Source organism: Varanus komodoensis, unplaced genomic scaffold (assembly GCF_004798865.1).
Source record: "Varanus komodoensis strain SLA01 unplaced genomic scaffold, ASM479886v1 scaffold110, whole genome shotgun sequence".
In the NCBI taxonomy this organism is placed as follows: domain Eukaryota; kingdom Metazoa; phylum Chordata; class Lepidosauria; order Squamata; family Varanidae; genus Varanus; species Varanus komodoensis.
Window position 1 is genome coordinate 1 of NW_025335318.1, and position 16987 is coordinate 16987.

General features: G+C 44.5%; 2 protein-coding genes across 2 annotated transcripts; both read left to right on the forward strand.

Moving 5' to 3' along the window:
* Window positions 1-435: 435 nt before the first annotated feature.
* Window positions 436-9772, forward strand: CBLIF (cobalamin binding intrinsic factor; the record flags this gene model as incomplete). Its single annotated transcript, XM_044420748.1, has 7 exons — window positions 436-579; window positions 2749-2904; window positions 3340-3506; window positions 3618-3804; window positions 4895-5039; window positions 5451-5569; window positions 9690-9772. Coding segments are annotated over 7 exons (1001 nt in total), but the record flags the coding sequence as incomplete, so codon positions are not given.
* On the forward strand, window positions 9741-15981 carry MRPL16 (mitochondrial ribosomal protein L16). The gene is made up of 4 exons (XM_044420775.1): window positions 9741-9903; window positions 11491-11556; window positions 14955-15103; window positions 15270-15981. Exons 1-4 carry the CDS (start codon window positions 9852-9854, stop codon window positions 15753-15755), a joined length of 753 nt encoding a protein of 250 aa, XP_044276710.1. The 5' UTR covers window positions 9741-9851; the 3' UTR covers window positions 15756-15981.
* Window positions 15982-16987: the final 1006 nt, after the last annotated feature.

A 16987-nucleotide genomic window follows, 5' to 3' on the forward strand; every position in this document is an offset into this window, starting at 1 on the left:
TTGGTCCTGTCTTAAGGAAGAAAGTTGAGCCAAGAGGAAGTCCACAAATACTCAAGGAACCTTCATTGTACAACCAGCAACCTTCTTCCATGTCACACCCAGTGGAAACAAAGTGACACATGCGGAAGAGAGATGCTTGATGGGGCTTGATTCCTGGTGAATGCCATGCAAAGGCTCACTGAGCTTGCCAGGAAATGGGACTCATGGCTGCAAGAAAGCTGAGCCCTGGGAATCCAATGGATTCCTACCCCCAAAACAGGCATCCCACCCCTTGTGTCGTTGTTCCTGGCAACTGGCCATGCTGGCAGTAGCGCCTAGGTCTAGGAACTGAAGTCCCAGCCATCTGGAGGTGTACCTTCTGCCTACCACTGTTCTAAAGTGTCCTCAGTTGGGCTTTTGCGATGTTCATCCTTTTCTCATGTCTTCTTCCTGCAGAGATGACGTCTGGTGATGTGGCCCTTTATGTCCTAGCTCTCCAGTCATCCTGTAAGAATCCAAATGATGTCACAACACTAGGAAAGAAAGTCAACTTGGTCCAGGTCCTAGAAGAAAAGACTAAAGAAGAGATTGACCATATCTGTAAGAAGACAGATGGGCTTTTAATGCCTTCTACTCCTGCAGTTGTTTGTCAAAAAGAATCTTAGTAGCTAATGCTTGAGCTTGATGCTCACTCTTCTCATCTACCCCATGTGGCTCGTTTGGGTGGTTCTGAGTGGAGTGGTCTTTGTTTTGTACATGCCAAAGGATACAGTAATACAAAGACAGCTCTACTATTTTAGGACCAAATCCGAAAGCTTTTCCAAAAATGGGCAAGCTTTCAAGTTCTTCAGAACACTTCATCTGATTCAGTTGTACAAAAGTCAAGGGATAGGGGAAGACACAGAAAAGTCCAAGATCTGGCCAACCATTGTAGCCATGAGGCCTGCAGCTTATATAGATCCAGTCTCCAAAATTGCAATTTGAATGAACTAGTGGTAGGAGTGCAGTTACCAGATTACATATAGCATTTTAGCAAAGAACAGTTTTGGCTGATCTCCATTCCTGAAAACACGAAGTCTGCGCTTGCATGCTTTTTGAATACTGATCCAATTGTCCATCACCCCCACTCTCTCCATGCGTCAGGTGAGCAGCCCACATTTTATTATTAAAGCACCACATATATATTTATTCAGTTGAGTGCAAATTTGCCACCTGATTTGTTTACAAAGAACAGTATTAAATAGTTGTGGGATTGTTCTTGAGAGAGGAGAGTTCTGTGGTGTGACCTGTTCCAGTGACCCAGCACCGTGTGCCCAGCCGGCTCTTACAAGCAAACAGGTATAACTGGTTTTCACTGAACTGGATCCTGGAGGGAAGACTGCAGCCTGTTTGCATAATCATGGCTGTGAAAATAAGCCACAGCACCTTATTTCCTCTTTGCCCCAATATGCCAGGCATGTGCTGGGAGGATTAGCACAATCACCCTCAGAAATTTGGCTTTTCATATTCTGCAAACTTGGCCAGGGTGACTTGTTGCTGTGGGTAACAAGCCACCCACAACCCATGGACTGATATAGGGTTCAGGGTGCCTTATTACCATGGGTAATGAGGCGGCTTCTTACACATGGCAATAAGACTGGCTTTGTATGACAGGCCAAGTCATGCTGTTGAGGGTAAGTCTGCTAATCCCCCCATCACCAGGGGAGGCTGATGACGCTTATGTCAGTGGGACTCCTAATCTACTGCAACTCTTCTTCTCAGGTTTGTAGGGCCTTTATAGAAGCTACCAGGATGCTGAACTCCACGCCCAAAATAGGTTCACCACCATGGAATGCATAAAGCTGCTGAGGAAAAGATGAAGCAGCAGCAGCTTCAATGGCTGAGGAGCCACACTGACATAAGGCATCACCAGCCTCCCCTGCCTATCTTGTGGTCAACAGGTACAGGTGGTTAATAATCAACTGCATCTGATTGACCAAGCATGCAGACAAGTTCTGTCATTGCTTCCAAATGAGCCATTTATTGAGCTGTTCTCATCCCCAGCCTCTTCCATTGGATTTTGTTTGGGCTCCAGACATTGTCCTTCTTTTCCACTCATGATCAGAAAACATGAGTGGGCTACTTCTGTCGCTATTCTTACTGCAGGGAATTGTTAAAGGAGACAGAACTGCACAAAGCCTTCTCACTGGTAGTGGTGGGAGCCCTTCATCTGGAACCACCCTCTTCTAGTCTTATTCCAAAATTCTCCTTCAGGGTTGTCTGGAAAACACTGGGAGACTACAAATAAAAGAGCAGGCTCCCACTTCACACCTTCCTCCTACTGCATGTGTTGGAGTGTGTGTTCCGTATGTGTTCCTTATTCATCCTAGAGTGCAGGCGCAAGATAATGGGCTCAAGTCACAGGAAGCCAGACTCCAGCTGGACATCAGGGAAAAAAAATGTGACTGTTGGAGCTGAATGACAATGGAAGCAATGACCGAGGGAGGTGGTGGGTTCTCCCACACTGGAGGCATTCCAGAGGCAGTTGGACAGCCATCTGCCAAGGATGCTTCAACTTGGAGTCCTGCGTTGAGCAGTGGGTTGGACTCAGTGGCCAACGTCCAACTCTTCCCTCCCAACAATACTACTCTATGATGTCATGATTCCCGTTTGCTCCGAAACCACTCTCCAGGAAGCATCAGACTGAGGGTGGAAGCCGCATGGCACACCAGGATGAGGCTTCAGATCTTCTGCAGAGTGACCAGCTGCTACCTCCTCCTTGCATTGCAGATAAGGCTGGGACTCCCAAGACAACATACTATCAGTTGGCTCTGGACACTTTGGCCCTTTGCGTAGAGAAAAGCCCACTTATGGAAAATGCCGCTGTCATCCTTGCCAAGGCAGCACTGGCCGATGACTTTCAGTCTGGGGGTTATTTCTCTGTAGGTAAGAGAACACCACTTGGCTTACACCTACTTTCTTTATTTGTAATTACATATGTAGGCTGCCTTTCCTCCATGGAGCCCAGGACAGCATGCAAATACACAGATACAGCTCTCCAGATTAGATTTCGCCAGTGTGGGACCCTCTGGATGTGCTGGACCACATGACTGGCTGGGGGATGCTGAGAGGTGTGGATGGACACTTCCAGAGGGCAGCACAATGGGAAAGACCAATTGAGATCTTTGCTTGTCTAATGCCTACATTGCAGATTTCACTCACCTTGCCCAGCCTGACTTTTCTTTCACTAGCTTAGCCCTTTCCACGCGGAACACCAGTTATAGTGTTGCATTCCCCATTTGTCCTGTGGGTGGCAAGTCTACTAAGTCATAGTGGAGAGATGCTGATGGTGAGGTGACAATGGCAAGGTATGATTTGCAGGTACTGGTGCTACGGCGAGTTTGGCACTGAACTGTGTATACGAAGAGATGATCAAGCTTAAGGAAGTCCTCCAGGACGCCCTGACCACGATCACAAAGCAAATCCTTCATCAAAAGCAGAGCAATGGCATCCTTGGGAACATCTATAGCACTGGCCAAGCGATGCAGGTATGTGCCTGTCTAACTCAATCACTCAGCAGGACCCAGGAGTCTGCTCCTTACTCCTCAGTCTTTCCCACTGCCGTTCTCTCAATGCATCCCCTGCTTGTTGCTTCCTAGGCACTCAGGGTCACTTCCAAGTTCTATGCTGCTGGGGAGTGGAACTGCCAGGAGACCCTAGACGAAGTGCTGAAAGAAGTGTACCTGGGAGCCTTTAATAATCCTGCTGCTGCTTCTCAGATCCTGCCTTCCCTAGTGGGCAAGACATACCTGGATGTGAGAGGCATCACGTGTTCCCCAGAAAATGGTAGGGGTGCATCCGCAGATGGCTTTCTTGAAGGGATGGCATCAGGCAGCTCCTGTGTCCTCCAGAGCAATGCGAGAGCAGCACGCCCTGCTCCTAAAGGCTTTGAGAGGCAGATTCAGCTTTTGGGATACAGGCATGGCCTGACTCCCTCTGGCCTCCACCTTGCATTGACATTGATGTGAAAATGTCACGTAGAATTGCCATCTTTTGTTTTTCTTGTGCCATTAACCGCTGCATGAGGAAAAACACCTTTTCCTAGCGTGGAATCACCATAGTCCCCTTTGAATGGTGACTTTTTAAGCAGCTACTAAAGGCACAGGGGCTCACCTTGCAAAAATAATAATAGGAAAAATTAGAACATCACCATTCCAAAGCAACACAAGTACTTTTGGAGCGCTTTCTGTGGAGACACCCATGTTTAAAAACAAATAGCCAGGTAGATGGGTTTTCCTAGAACAGGTGTGGGCAACCTGCAGCCCCAGAGACTGCATACAGCCCTCAGGCTGATTTCAAAAGCCCTCTGCATGCAATCAGACCAGATCTCTGGCAAAAACGATGTGTTCCTTTCCTAGCTGTCTGCTGTGTGGAAAAGGAAAGGGAAAAGGGAGAAAGAAAAAAAGCAAGGGAGAGGTTACTCACCCATTTGGCTCTGGTCTTGGCCTTGCTCACTACTGGTGTTTAGCTCCCAAGAGATTACCCATAACGGAAAGCAGCCCTCAAGAGAACCGCCCCCCTTTTAGAAATTTCTTTTTTAGAAATTTAAGAAATTTTCACCAGAACATGACAGGTATGCTGGCTCCTACTGACAGGATCAGTTCCTGTGGTGGAAAGGACAGTTGCAACTTATACAAGGTCTGAGAGAGGTATGCCAGGACTAGACATGGCTGCAGAGTTTGGGCGTATGCCAACAGATTCTCACTTTTTGTTCTTCACTATGACAAAGACATGGATTTCTAGTGCAATTGTGAAAGCCATCCTCAGCCTAACCTTGTCACCATGGCTCATGCTACGGGCTCCCGGATTGCTGTTTGAGAACAGCCTTAAGAGCATAAGAAGTTACTTTACTCACTTCTTCTTCTTTTTTGCACAGCTCCCACCATTACAGTAATTTACACTATCATCAATAAAATAGTAGGACCCTATTTCCAGTATCAGATCTCAGTGGAAGTACCAAAAGACTCGGTACTGCTCGCTGTCTTAGAAGCAGCTCAGCAAGCTAAACCAAGCCAATTCAGGTAAGTGGGGGAGTCCTGCTGCAGTTATTCATAAGACTACTCTAGCATTTCAGGGAGATTATGAAACCCAGGATGCAAAATGGTGAGGTCAAAATTATTTTTTGTTTAAAAAGGAAATTTCTGAAACTATCAAGAGAAAAATTAAATTTTAAATTAAAAAAATCAAATTATTTTTAATATGTGTATATAATTGTTAAACCCCACCTTTAAACCCACATCATGAGATTGGAGGTGGGGTCTGTAGGTGTGCTTGGACTTGAACACTTGACTTTGGTGAATTATTTTTACCTGTTTCTACAACTTTCTTCACATATTAGTTTTCCTTCCCTCTGTACATTTTTTCTTTATTTGTATCAATTTATTCCCATGTATTTCTCCTCCCTTTCTTGGTCTGTCCTCCTGTTTTTACAGCTTTCAAACAAAGCAGACCTCCTTTGGGATTATGGTTGTTTCCATCAATGACATCAATGATAGTATAAATCAGAAGACCTACTGGCAGTTCTCGGGTGACAAAGGACCACTTGAAATAGGTAACATTGTAGCAAAAGGCTGCATTTGGTTTTTGGTGCATCAGTCCCAAAAAAGGAGCCATCCTAATTAAGTTTAAACAACAGATTTATTCTGAAAAAAGGGAATTCTCCAGAACAAAGGTGAGAAATTTGTCTGTCCCAAGGAGCGATTGTCTTTTATACCTCCATGTTACTGAATACTCCTCTAAAAGCTCACTGGATACAAAAATAGTGCAGTGTAATTTTTGTGCACCTGCACGAGTCAGACAATTGCAGTGTTAGGCCTTATCTGGACATGTAACCTTGTTTCTGTGAAGCTTATGCACTAACTCCAAGCATGTCCCACAACATGGCTTGCAAAGAGGAGAATCTCCTAGTCAGGAACCAACAAGCAGGACAGCCAGTATACAAATTTTACTGATGGAGTTGACAGTGATGAGGCACAGGGCAAGACTATCAAGATAGTTGCTCAGTCTGTGATAGTTTGGGCCAAAGGAGATGACTGTCTTGGGGACATGCTATCAATTCTCGCTAAGGAGCAGGGGTGGAGCCTGGCCAGAGAGAAGGGATGTGAGCAAAGCATCATGGTCAACAGAAGCAGCCGGGGGAATGGGAATCATTATGGCAAGGCCACAAGGATGAGAAGGAGAGCAGAGACATAGAGAAGGAGCCCAAGAAGCAGAAGTGGAGTAAGAGATGGGTTTATCTAAGTGTTCTTCTGTGTGACCTCATTGCAGGGCCCCACTTTGTGGCCTCCTTGAAGCCTGATCTCCAGTTGCATATGAATATACATCCGCTGCAAATGTCCTGCAGTGTAGAGGGCATTGGTCAGTTGAACACTGATGCAGTCCTGATGTAGAACTGGTCATCACATCTATGATCACACAGGAAAAATATCCAATCTATCAATTACTGTTCATTTTTTATCATCATCATCCCTTTATCTTTCCAGGTGTTGACAGATATAAGCCTGTGGATAATGAAAAAATTACGGCTATCTTCACAACATACTGAGCAACTCACTTCCCATAGGAAACACTAAGGTCCAAGGATATATGGACCAATATATAGCATCCCCACCCTCTCCCTGGTCAATAGATAATATTCAACCCAACTGCATGTTGTCTTATTTCTTGTAAAGTTAAAAATAAAAAGTTTAGTTGCATTGATGTGTGCAGTGTTGTATATTTTTCAAATTGTTGCATGACTCAGTATCAATCCCAAACTGAGAGTGGTCTCTGCCGGACAAAACTCAGAGCCAATACTATTTATTTCTTCTAGTTCTTTCTAGATTGCATCCCCTTTTAGGAGATATGGGCCCTGGTAAAGTTTTATTTTTTCACAATCTGGGAAAGGAAGAAGAAAGAAATGCCACAATGGAGAACTCCCAACCACTATGATCTCTGTTTCATCAGGACAGCTTTAGTTATCTGTCATCCAAGCCATAACTGCATCCAGGCACCAGTTCAGAACATGCATGGTGACTCCCACTTCAGATCTCATTGAGAAACAGGGCTGAGTGTCATCTGCATATTGGTGATACTTTGCCCCAGATCTTCCAATGACCCCTCCCAATGGCTTCATACAGATATCAAACAACACTGAGGACAAGATGGTATGCTGTGACACCCCACAGTTCAGCTGCCATGGGCCCAAGGTGCAGTCACCCAATGTTATTCTCTAGAACCAACCATGTAATTATGAACTGAACCACTGTGAAATGGTATATCCAGCTTCCAACTCATCAAGGCAATCCTGAAGGGTACTGTGGTCCATGGTCTCAAAAGCTGCTGAGACATTCAGAAGCACTAACAGGGTTAGGGTTAGGGTTGTCCTCTCCCTCAGGGCACTAAAGCTGATTTGATTCCAAAACACGGCCTGAATCCAAACTGGAATGGATCCAGATACATCAGGGGCCTCCAACCACGGCACTCCACTGCCTCAAAAGTTCTCCACTTCCTGCAGCATTAAAAAAAATGTTTAAGAAAATATTAAGGCAACACTTTTCTCTCTCCCTTTGTAGCCTTGCTTTTTCTGTCCCCAATATTGCTTTGCCTTGTCATTTTCCCCTCCCTCTCAGCCTCTAGCCTCTTTCTATCTCCACTTCACATCCTCCACTTGATTTGACACGCCAGGCCCCCAGAGCAGCCAGTACACTGCCTGCCACATTCTTCATGGAAGCGGCTTGTAGTGATGCCCACAGAGGGTTCTCAACTTCCCAAATGGCTTTAAAAAGTATATGCATGACCAAACATTTAAAAAGGGTGTCTGTTGCTGAACTCAAAATACAATGCATCTCTCCATGATAGGTAAGATGGTCTGTGGGTGGGTGATCAGTGTGCTTTGCTCAGTCCACTGACTAAGTGCTGTCATGGGCAACTTCAAGGTTCAGCTCTTCCTTCTGAGAGTGATCTTTATATTGGACTTGGACTGCACACCCTTTCGAACAGAGGATGCCTTAAAAAACCAGGCTGTCCTCTGCAAAGTAGGTCACATGGGCACCCTAGTCCTGCAGGAAAGATGGGTCACTGACACCTTTCAACAGGTAAAAAAGTGAGAATGTGGAGAGATTCCAAATCTTCTCATGGCAGATGAGAACCATCAAAGAGGAAATTCTGGCCTGCGCACAGGAAGATGCTTGAAATATGTCAGCTAGATTACTCTGTAATCAGGAGGTTGGGCCATTGTGCCAAATGCAGTGGAGTTTGACAAGGAAAGACACTTTATTCTCAGGCATTTCTCCAAATCCTTTAGCTGTATGTACACAGAGCCTATACCATTTAAAAGCAATAACCAGCCCCTTGCACTGAAAGCAAAGCAGTAGCCAGGCCTGATGAGCAAGATGCAAGTGTAATATACTCCCTGTGGCTAATTCCAGATAAAAGGTGGATTGTACCATTGAGAGATATCTGGCTGCATGTGTGTCCTGTCTACTTGATGCTCTTGACATACATGCTGAGTGAGAGTAGTTCTGTTACTCGGAGTGCTTCTTGACAAAGCTTTTATCAGTAGTTCTCTTATTAATGGAATTTTAACAGGAGTCCAGATGATGATTTCCATTGGTAACCCTCCTTTGTTTTTCCACTGCTGCTTTTGCCTTTTTTCTTATCATGAAGGGTGTTTCCAAATGGATAGTTCCTAGTGCCACTAATCAGAAGCCATAGTGCAGCTATTCTTTTTCTTTCCTTCTGGGTGCAAGCCTATGCATGTTTAGACATGGCTGGGGAATGGCGGGAACTTCAAGACTTGTTTCCTTCAAAACATGCAGATTATTGCACCTCAAGGAATGTCCTGTGGAAGCCATCTAAATGGAAGCGCCCTTAGTCTTTACCAGCAAATTTAGCAGAGCATTCCATGGCACTTTAAAGCCGAATAGATTTACCTTTGTAGGAGTAACCTTAGCAGATCCTGTGGACTGGGAGCTGGAGCTCCCTGTTTTCTTTCTGAGAAGAGTAGGTAGAATTACTTCTCCAAATCTGAAACATAAAGGCTGCCTGGTTCCAAGGGGGCAGCTCCTATCAAAGAGATCTCTGCAGCTGTTCTATAGTTCCCATCTTAACAGGTTTTACCGGTACTTCCAGTGAAGCTTTTCTTGTGCAACCATCCTGTCCTTATTGGTGGAATTGTCTAACCACGTTTCCTGTTTTCCTTCTTAGCACAGAAAATCTGTTAAGGAAGAAAAGTCAGAATAGCTGCACAATGCACTTGATGGGACTCCTGTGTCTGGAAGCACCTCTGGAGTCACAGAACGAAGAAGAGCACAATAAGAACCTTATCTAGAAGTACCCAGGGAAGCTAGGGGAGACTGGAAGTTGTAATTGTTTTGTTCTAGCAATTGTAGCCCTACCGTCTTCTCCTCGGCCTCCACAGGATTACTCGCTAATTTGCCTTCTTCCATGTAACAAATAGACTCTGGCTATGTTAATACCATATCCCGCTTGAGGTAACTTTATAATGAAATGCAACTAATACAATTTAAAAATAAAGACATCATAAAATACTCTGTGCTAAAGACCACGAGACTAAGGATAAACGAATCCTTTGCTCTTTGCAACGGAAGAGCGAGCACGTCAGCAAGCATTTCTGCTGCCGAACACATTTATCCGGCGGAACCAAACGCTCCCGCCCCTTGTTTCCCTAGTTGTCCTCCCTACATGCTTCTTACCGGAAGTGTCGCTGCTGGAGCGACTGAGGGCTGCACATCTCGGGAAGATGGCAGGTTGAATCGCTTGCTGTCCGGTTAGCTGGAGTCTGGATTCGGTATCAGCGGAGTTATCCCCCACCCTCCGCTGGCACCCCGAAGATGTTGAGGCAGCTTGGGCGCCCTTTATGCGCCCTCGCCGGGGCAACGGCAGGTGGGAGGGCCGCTTAAAGGGCCAGTGGCCTGCTCTTTAGGGCACGCGTCCAGTCGCCTCGAAGGGAGGACGCAGGCTGGGGGCGCCGGTCTTTCGGGGACAGCCGGGAGGATGTACTGTAGGAAGCCCAGGGGGAACGCAGAGCTTTCCCCTGCACTTACTGTAGTATGGCAGCTGTCACGTTTGGCAGCGTAGCCTTCTAGTAGCAAGGGAACGAAGAGCTAGGGAAATCGGGACTTTTGCGGGAGGAAGTCTAATGGGAGAATTGCCCCCTTGATAGTAGCGGTTCCTTTTGTTTGCTAATGCTGACCAATGCAAAGGACCGGGTTCCCGTAACTGTAACAGTAACTGCTGTGGCAAATGTGGGACTTGAGCATGTATACCTTGTCCTACAAGGAGTAAAAGCTCCTTGTTCTAAACATCTGCACATCTAATAATAATAAGTGCAGGAGCCTTGCCTTTTGCATCTAGTCACCCTGGACATGAGACTAAATTCCACACTTGTTTCCCTTTCTAAGGGTTCTTCTATATTCCAGAGAAGTCTTTTATTGTGCAAGTGGCCTTCTTCATTTGTTAAACATTATGGGACATCTGGTTGATGACATCTTCAATTTGTAGTCCTGTCTCTCCCACTGTTTTTGTCTTTCTGCCTTTCTTTTCACTAGAAAAGATCTGTTAGGAGGAAGAAATGCAGTAAGTGTGCATTTGCTTGCTAACTTCAGAGCTTCCTGGAAGCACCCTTAGACTTACAGTTCCCAGAGGAAGCAATCTATGGGCCAAAGGAATTTTTTACAGATCCATGATTTGAAAAGGGAGCTGTTCCTTTCTCCCTGGTCCCTCACAGCTGGCATGGAAGGAACTGTACCAGCTGCTCTCTGAGGTCAGGAAAGCAACCTTGGAGGATAGAAAAGTGGGTGGGAAGAAGGGGAATGAAGGAGACTGGAACTGTCCTGACATTTCCATACTTTATCCTTCTTCCTCTGCAGTGCTTCAGCTAAATGGGCAAAGGAGCCCATATTGCCTCCAAGTTCAGGGGTTTACAAGTATCACAGTAGGATTATGTTTCTGCTCTTGTTGCAGCCCTGGGTCATGATAGTCTTCACTTGGTTGCAGAAAGTGGCATTTATTCCTTATCCCTTGACCACCCAGTATAGAATATGCCTGGATCATTCTTGTACTTTTCTTATATCATGACCATGTAGTTTGCTTTTTTTTCACAGTCTGGCCCCACCATTTAGGAATGTAGGAACATGATATAATTTGACATGGTCCAATTTTGAACCAGAATGCTCACAATCTCAGTCACTGGCCATGCTGTGTGGGGTTGATGGGATTTGTAGTCCAACATATTTGGTGGGCATTAGGTTAGGGAATTCTGGTGTAACAACATAACCACTGCAGCTCCTTGATGTTGCTTCCCAGCCCTTCTGTCTTTTTGGCAGCTCTTTTGCTATGTGTTCAATTCTATGATTTCATTAGGACATGCAGTAGTGTATTTTAGAGGGAGGGTGTTTTTACTGATACTTCAGTGCAGGACATTTATGCTTAGAAATGTAAGTTTGTGTGTTTTCCCTGCATTTCTCCTAGGCTCCAGCGGAACCAAAATTTTCACAGCTGGCTTCAAGAAGTATAAGCTTCCTGTGGATTACAGTGGTATGTTGGGAGATAAAGGAAAATGTTAATAAAAGGACAAAATGGGTGTTGTATATTTGTTTCTTTTAACTTGTGGTAGGATAAAGTGCAATAAGTATAATTATTATTCACCTGTAACTATTTGACAGATACTGGAAGGGAAAGGGTGTGATCCCATAAAGCAGGCATTAACCTTCATCTTGTAATCTCAGGTAGGAGAAATTGGGGGTAGTTTTGTTTCTAAGAGAAATATTATTCTTTCTGAAGATACACTTACAGGACCTATGAAGCATTATGTCCAGAAGGCACCTGCCCACCCCGCACAGCCTCTTCTGGCCAGGAAACTTTGTGCATGAAACTCCCTCTGCTGGCTTTCTCTGTCTAGCAGTTGGGCAACATAGTATGTGTCTCACTGGATAACAATCAGAGTGAGTCCAGTTTCTCCTCCATTGCAATTAGGAAAAAAGACATGCTGGTTTGAGCTGCCCAGACTCTCCAGACAGGTAATTGGTCCTGTCAATTCTGAAAGTACTGACAATTTGAATTACATATTCAGACACAGTGGGAAGGTATAGAATCAGAGTTGGAAGAGCCCAGAAGACCACTGGGTGCAACCCCCTGCTATTGCAGGACTCTAAGTTATACCATCCCATTCAGATGATTTTCCAGATGCTTTTTAAATGTCTTGGAGGAGATCCCACAATTTCCCTAGGTAATAGGTTCCACTGTACTGCTCTGACAGTGAGGAAATTCTTCCTGGTGGCTAGTCTTAAATCAACTTAAGTCTGTTACTCCATGTCCTGGACTCTAGAATGGACAAGAAGAGATCTTGTCTTTCCTCTATGTGACAGCCTTTGAGGTACTTGTAGAGTGCTATCATATTTTCTCAGTCTCTTCTTGAGACTGTACATGCCTAGTTATCTCAATTTTTTCCTCATCGGGCTTTGCCTCCAGTTCCTGAATCATCCTTGTTGCCCTCCTTTGTACCCTTTCTAGCTTGTCTGCATCTTTTTTGAACTTAGATGCCCAAAACTGGACACAGTACTCCAGGTGAGGTCTTAGCACTACATACAGTAGAACTGGTACTCCGTGTGTTTTGGAAGTGATGCTTCTGTTAATATAGCCCAAAATGGCATTTACCTTTTATTGCAACTGCATCACATTGTTGGCTTATAGTTAGCTTGTGATCTGCAACCTCATTTGCAGTATAGTTGAGCCAAGTGTTTCCCATCTTGTAATGGAGCTGATGAGGAATTTCATTATGTTCTCTGCCCAGCATTCTAACCTATCAAGATCAGCTTGTATCTTATCTCTGTTTTCCAGGGTATTTGATATTCCACCCAGCTTTGTGCCATCTGCAGATTTTATTAATTTTTTCATGTACTTCCTCATCAAAATACTGGTCTCAGAACAGAACCCTGTGGCACTCACTTGTCACCTCACTGCAATTTGAGAATATGGCATTGATGAGCACTCTCAGTCTGATTTGGCAGCTAATTGTAGATCCACCTAATGGTTGCACTATCTAGCCTGCTTTTTGCCAGTTTGGTAATCAAGAAGTTGTGAAGGCTTGAAGGCTTTGCTAAAGTCTAGAGAGGTTATGTCCATAGCATTCCCACAATCCATTTGGGAGCTTATCCAGTCAAAAATGAAATTAGATTAGTCTGTCAGGATTCGTACTCGAGAAATTCATGTAGACTTCTAGTAATTCCTGCATTTTCTTCAAGGTGTTTGCAGACTGTTTGTTTTATAATTTGCTCTAGAATTTTTCCAGGGATTGATGCCAGACTAACTGGTCTATAGTTCCCAGGTTCATCTTTATTTCCCTTTCTTGTAGATAGGGACAAGATTAGCCGTTCTTCTGTTATTAGCATTTCTCTTGTCTTCCATGAATTCTCAAAGATGATAGATAATGGTTCTGAAAGTTCTTCTGCTAGCTTTTTTATGACTCTCAGATGAAGTTCATCAGGCCCTGGAGATCTGAGCTCATTTAGTTCAGATCAAGGATTAGAAAATCCTTGACCATTTTCCTGTCAATCTTAGGCTGCCAACCTGCCCCTTCAGCTTGTATTCTATCTTTGTCAGGAAGGTTGTAGTTCTTCTGGAAGAAGACTGAGCCAAAGTAGGAGTTGAGCACTTCTGCCTTTTCATTGCCATCTCTTATCTGGTGGCAAGAGCTGCGTATGTGTACATGTTGCCTGGAGCCTTAACTGTTTTGCTGCCGTTTTCTAATGGGACTGGAGCTTACACTTATATTTATACCTACTTTGTGCTCCATAGGTAACATGTTCTTTCCATAAAGGTCTTTTGTAGTATGAAATCTATCAAAGATGCTTCCCTGTGTATTAGGTAAAATCAGAACACCAATGATACTGTGTTAAAATGTTGTAGATGGACAATCATGTACCCAAGGGAGTAAGTACTTTCTCCATACATGCATATGAATGAATTTGAAGTGAGGAACTATTGTAGAAAAAATGTTTTTATAAGTTGTGGCTCTTTTAAAGTTGATTATTTCATTAACATTTTAGTTGTCTAGAGATAAATTACTACTCCTGTGCTTTATTTTTCTTTCCTATCAATGCAATATTGATTACATTCTTCATGGCTGTGAGTCTGCCTTCTTTATACTAGATATAACCTGCTCAGCTTAATGCAGTTTTGACAGTCTGGATAAAAATTTGGAGAAATTGGTACATGGTAATGGAGCAGCATTCCAATCTGCAATTTCCACTAGTGTATTTGCATTTAATGCTAACTGGACATTTGTCTGTAGCCCTGGTCATTTCTCCCACTGTTAGCATAAGGGAATCAACATTAACTTCTGGTTGCTGCTGTGGCACAAGCTTACTTATAGCTCAGAACTGGCTTCATGAACAATGTGTGGGAGACTAGATCCTAACACTGAAATCACATGCTACAACAGTTGGACATACTTCCAAATGAGGGACACTTTCACATTGGCTTTGCATTCAGCCATTTAACTATTTATTAATTTCTTGACTAAGATCATGACCGTTGTAGGGAGACAGCTGGATACACCCCAGTGCCCCTCCCCTAGTTTGCATTCACTGGCTGGCAGTGTCTCCTCACCAGCAGTTCTCTCCTGGGAAGGGAATTAAAAGAACACACGAGCAAAGAAATGGACAAGAACAGCTTCCTAAAGTTTGTATCAGCTGACCATTTAATCAGGGCAGGGAAATGGTATTTAAAGTTATCTGGGTTTAACCTCAATTGTTTGCCAGATGTAAACATTGACTATCTCCTAATTAAGTGTTTTTAGATCAGAGGCAGTAGTACTTTTGTATGATTTACAGTAAGTAGCCAAATAGGAGCTATAGCTCTAGTTCATGAACTGACTTTCTAGAACAAATCTGTTCAGTGAAGTAGTAAGTAAATCTGTCATTTCATTTTCTTAGGCATCACTATTCCTGAGAAACCAAAACTGAAATATATCGAGAGAACTCCAACTGTACTGAAGGTCAGGCGAGAGTTCAAGAATTTACGTGACATCCGCGGTCCATCTGTTGAAGCCACAGAATTCACTGAGGGGCATTATGGTATCTTGGTGAGTGTGAGAGTCAGCCTGCTGTGTATTTTGAATTACACAAAGGAATAGGTGGCTGGGAAAGAGGAGATACCTCTTGCCTGGTAAATCAGGATGTTAGATTCTGTAACATCTTTCCATATACCCAAATTGTAAAAGTCATATTTTTTCTTTTCGTTGCCTGCAGGCATTGGCTGGTGGCTATCTCCGTTGGGGCCACTTTGAAATGATGCGTTTGACTATCAATCGGAAACTGAATCCCAAAACAATGTTTGCTGTGTGGAGAGTCCCTGCTCCTTACAAGCCCATCACCCGCAAAGGGCTGGGACACCGCATGGGCGGTGGGAAAGGGGCAATAGACCATTATGTGACAGCGGTGAAGGCTGGCCGTCTTATAGTGGAGGTGGGTGGCCACTGTGAATTTGGCGAAGTGAAGCGTTTTTTAATTCAGGTGGCCCAGAAGTTGCCTTTCCCAGCTGAAGTGGTCAGCCGGGAATCCCTACAGGGAATGCGGGAGATGGAAGAGGAGAGGCGGCTTAACAACCAGAACCCATGGACCTTTGAGCGCATTGTAACAGCCAACATGCTTGGGATAAGGAAATATGTGAGCCCCTATGACTTGGAGTTTAAAGGTCGCTACTGGGGAAAGTTCTATCTGCCTGAGAGAGTATAAATATGGAGTTGTGTGGCCTTTGGCTCTGGAGCACCAACATGTCCGAAGCTCGCTGTTGCATTCCTGGACTGCAGCCCTGTGAGTAATGCATGGTAAATACCCATTAAGCAATGGGTGGCTGCACCATGGAGCGCTGCACTTGGAAATCAGATAAATCTAGAGGGCGATAGGAGTGATTGTAAGTACACAAATTTTGGATGAATAAAACTAGCTGATTTCTAGTAAAGAGAATTGTCCATTTTACTATTTGTCCCCTTGCTTAAAATGACCAGCTTAGAGCAGAGCTGATGGTTTTCCACGGATATAGCATTTGGGGGTACTTGGAAGAACTACAGAATTCTGAGAGCCTAGTGAAAATGTCATGCCTACAAACTGGTTTACCCCATTCCTTCCTTTTGTTGTTGTTAGTCATGAAGTTGTGACCGACCCATCGCGACCCCATGGACAACATTCCTCCAGGCCTTCCTGTCCTCCACCCTCCCCGGGAGTCCACTTAAGCTCACACCAACTGCTTCAGTGACTCCATCTAGCCACCTCATCCTCTGCCATCCCCTTCTTCTTTTGCCATCTATTGTTCCCAGTATTAGGCTCTTCTCCAGGGATTCCTTCCTTCTCATTAGGTGGCCAAAGTATTTGAGTTTCATCTTCAGGATTTGACCTTCTAAAGAGCAGTCAGGGTTGATCTCCTCTAGGACTAACCGGTTTGATCGCCTTGCGGTCCAAGGGACTCGCAGGAGTCTCCTGCAGCACCACAATTCAAAGGCCTCAATCCTTTGGCGCTCAGCCTTCCTTATGGTCCAGCTTTCACAGCCATACATTGCAACTGGGAAACCCATAGCCTTGACTATATGCACTTTTGTTGGCAGGGTGAAGTCTCTGCTTTTAAGTATGCTGTCTAGATTTGCCATAGCTTTCCTCCCTTGGAGCAAGCGTCTTTTAATTTCTTGACTGCAGTCCCTGTCTGCGGTGATCTTGGAGCCCAGGAAAATAAAATCTGTCACTACCTCCATTTCTTCCCCATCTATTTGCCAGGCAGTGAGAGGACCGGATGCCATGATCTTAGTTTTCTTAATGTTGAGTTTCAAGCCAACCTTTGCACTCACCTCCTTCACCTGCATCAAGAGGCTTTTTAGTTCCTCTTCACTTTCTGCCATGAGAGTGGTATCATCTGCATATCTGTGGTTGTTGATATTTCTCCCAGCAATCTTAATTCCAAGTGGTGATTCATCTAG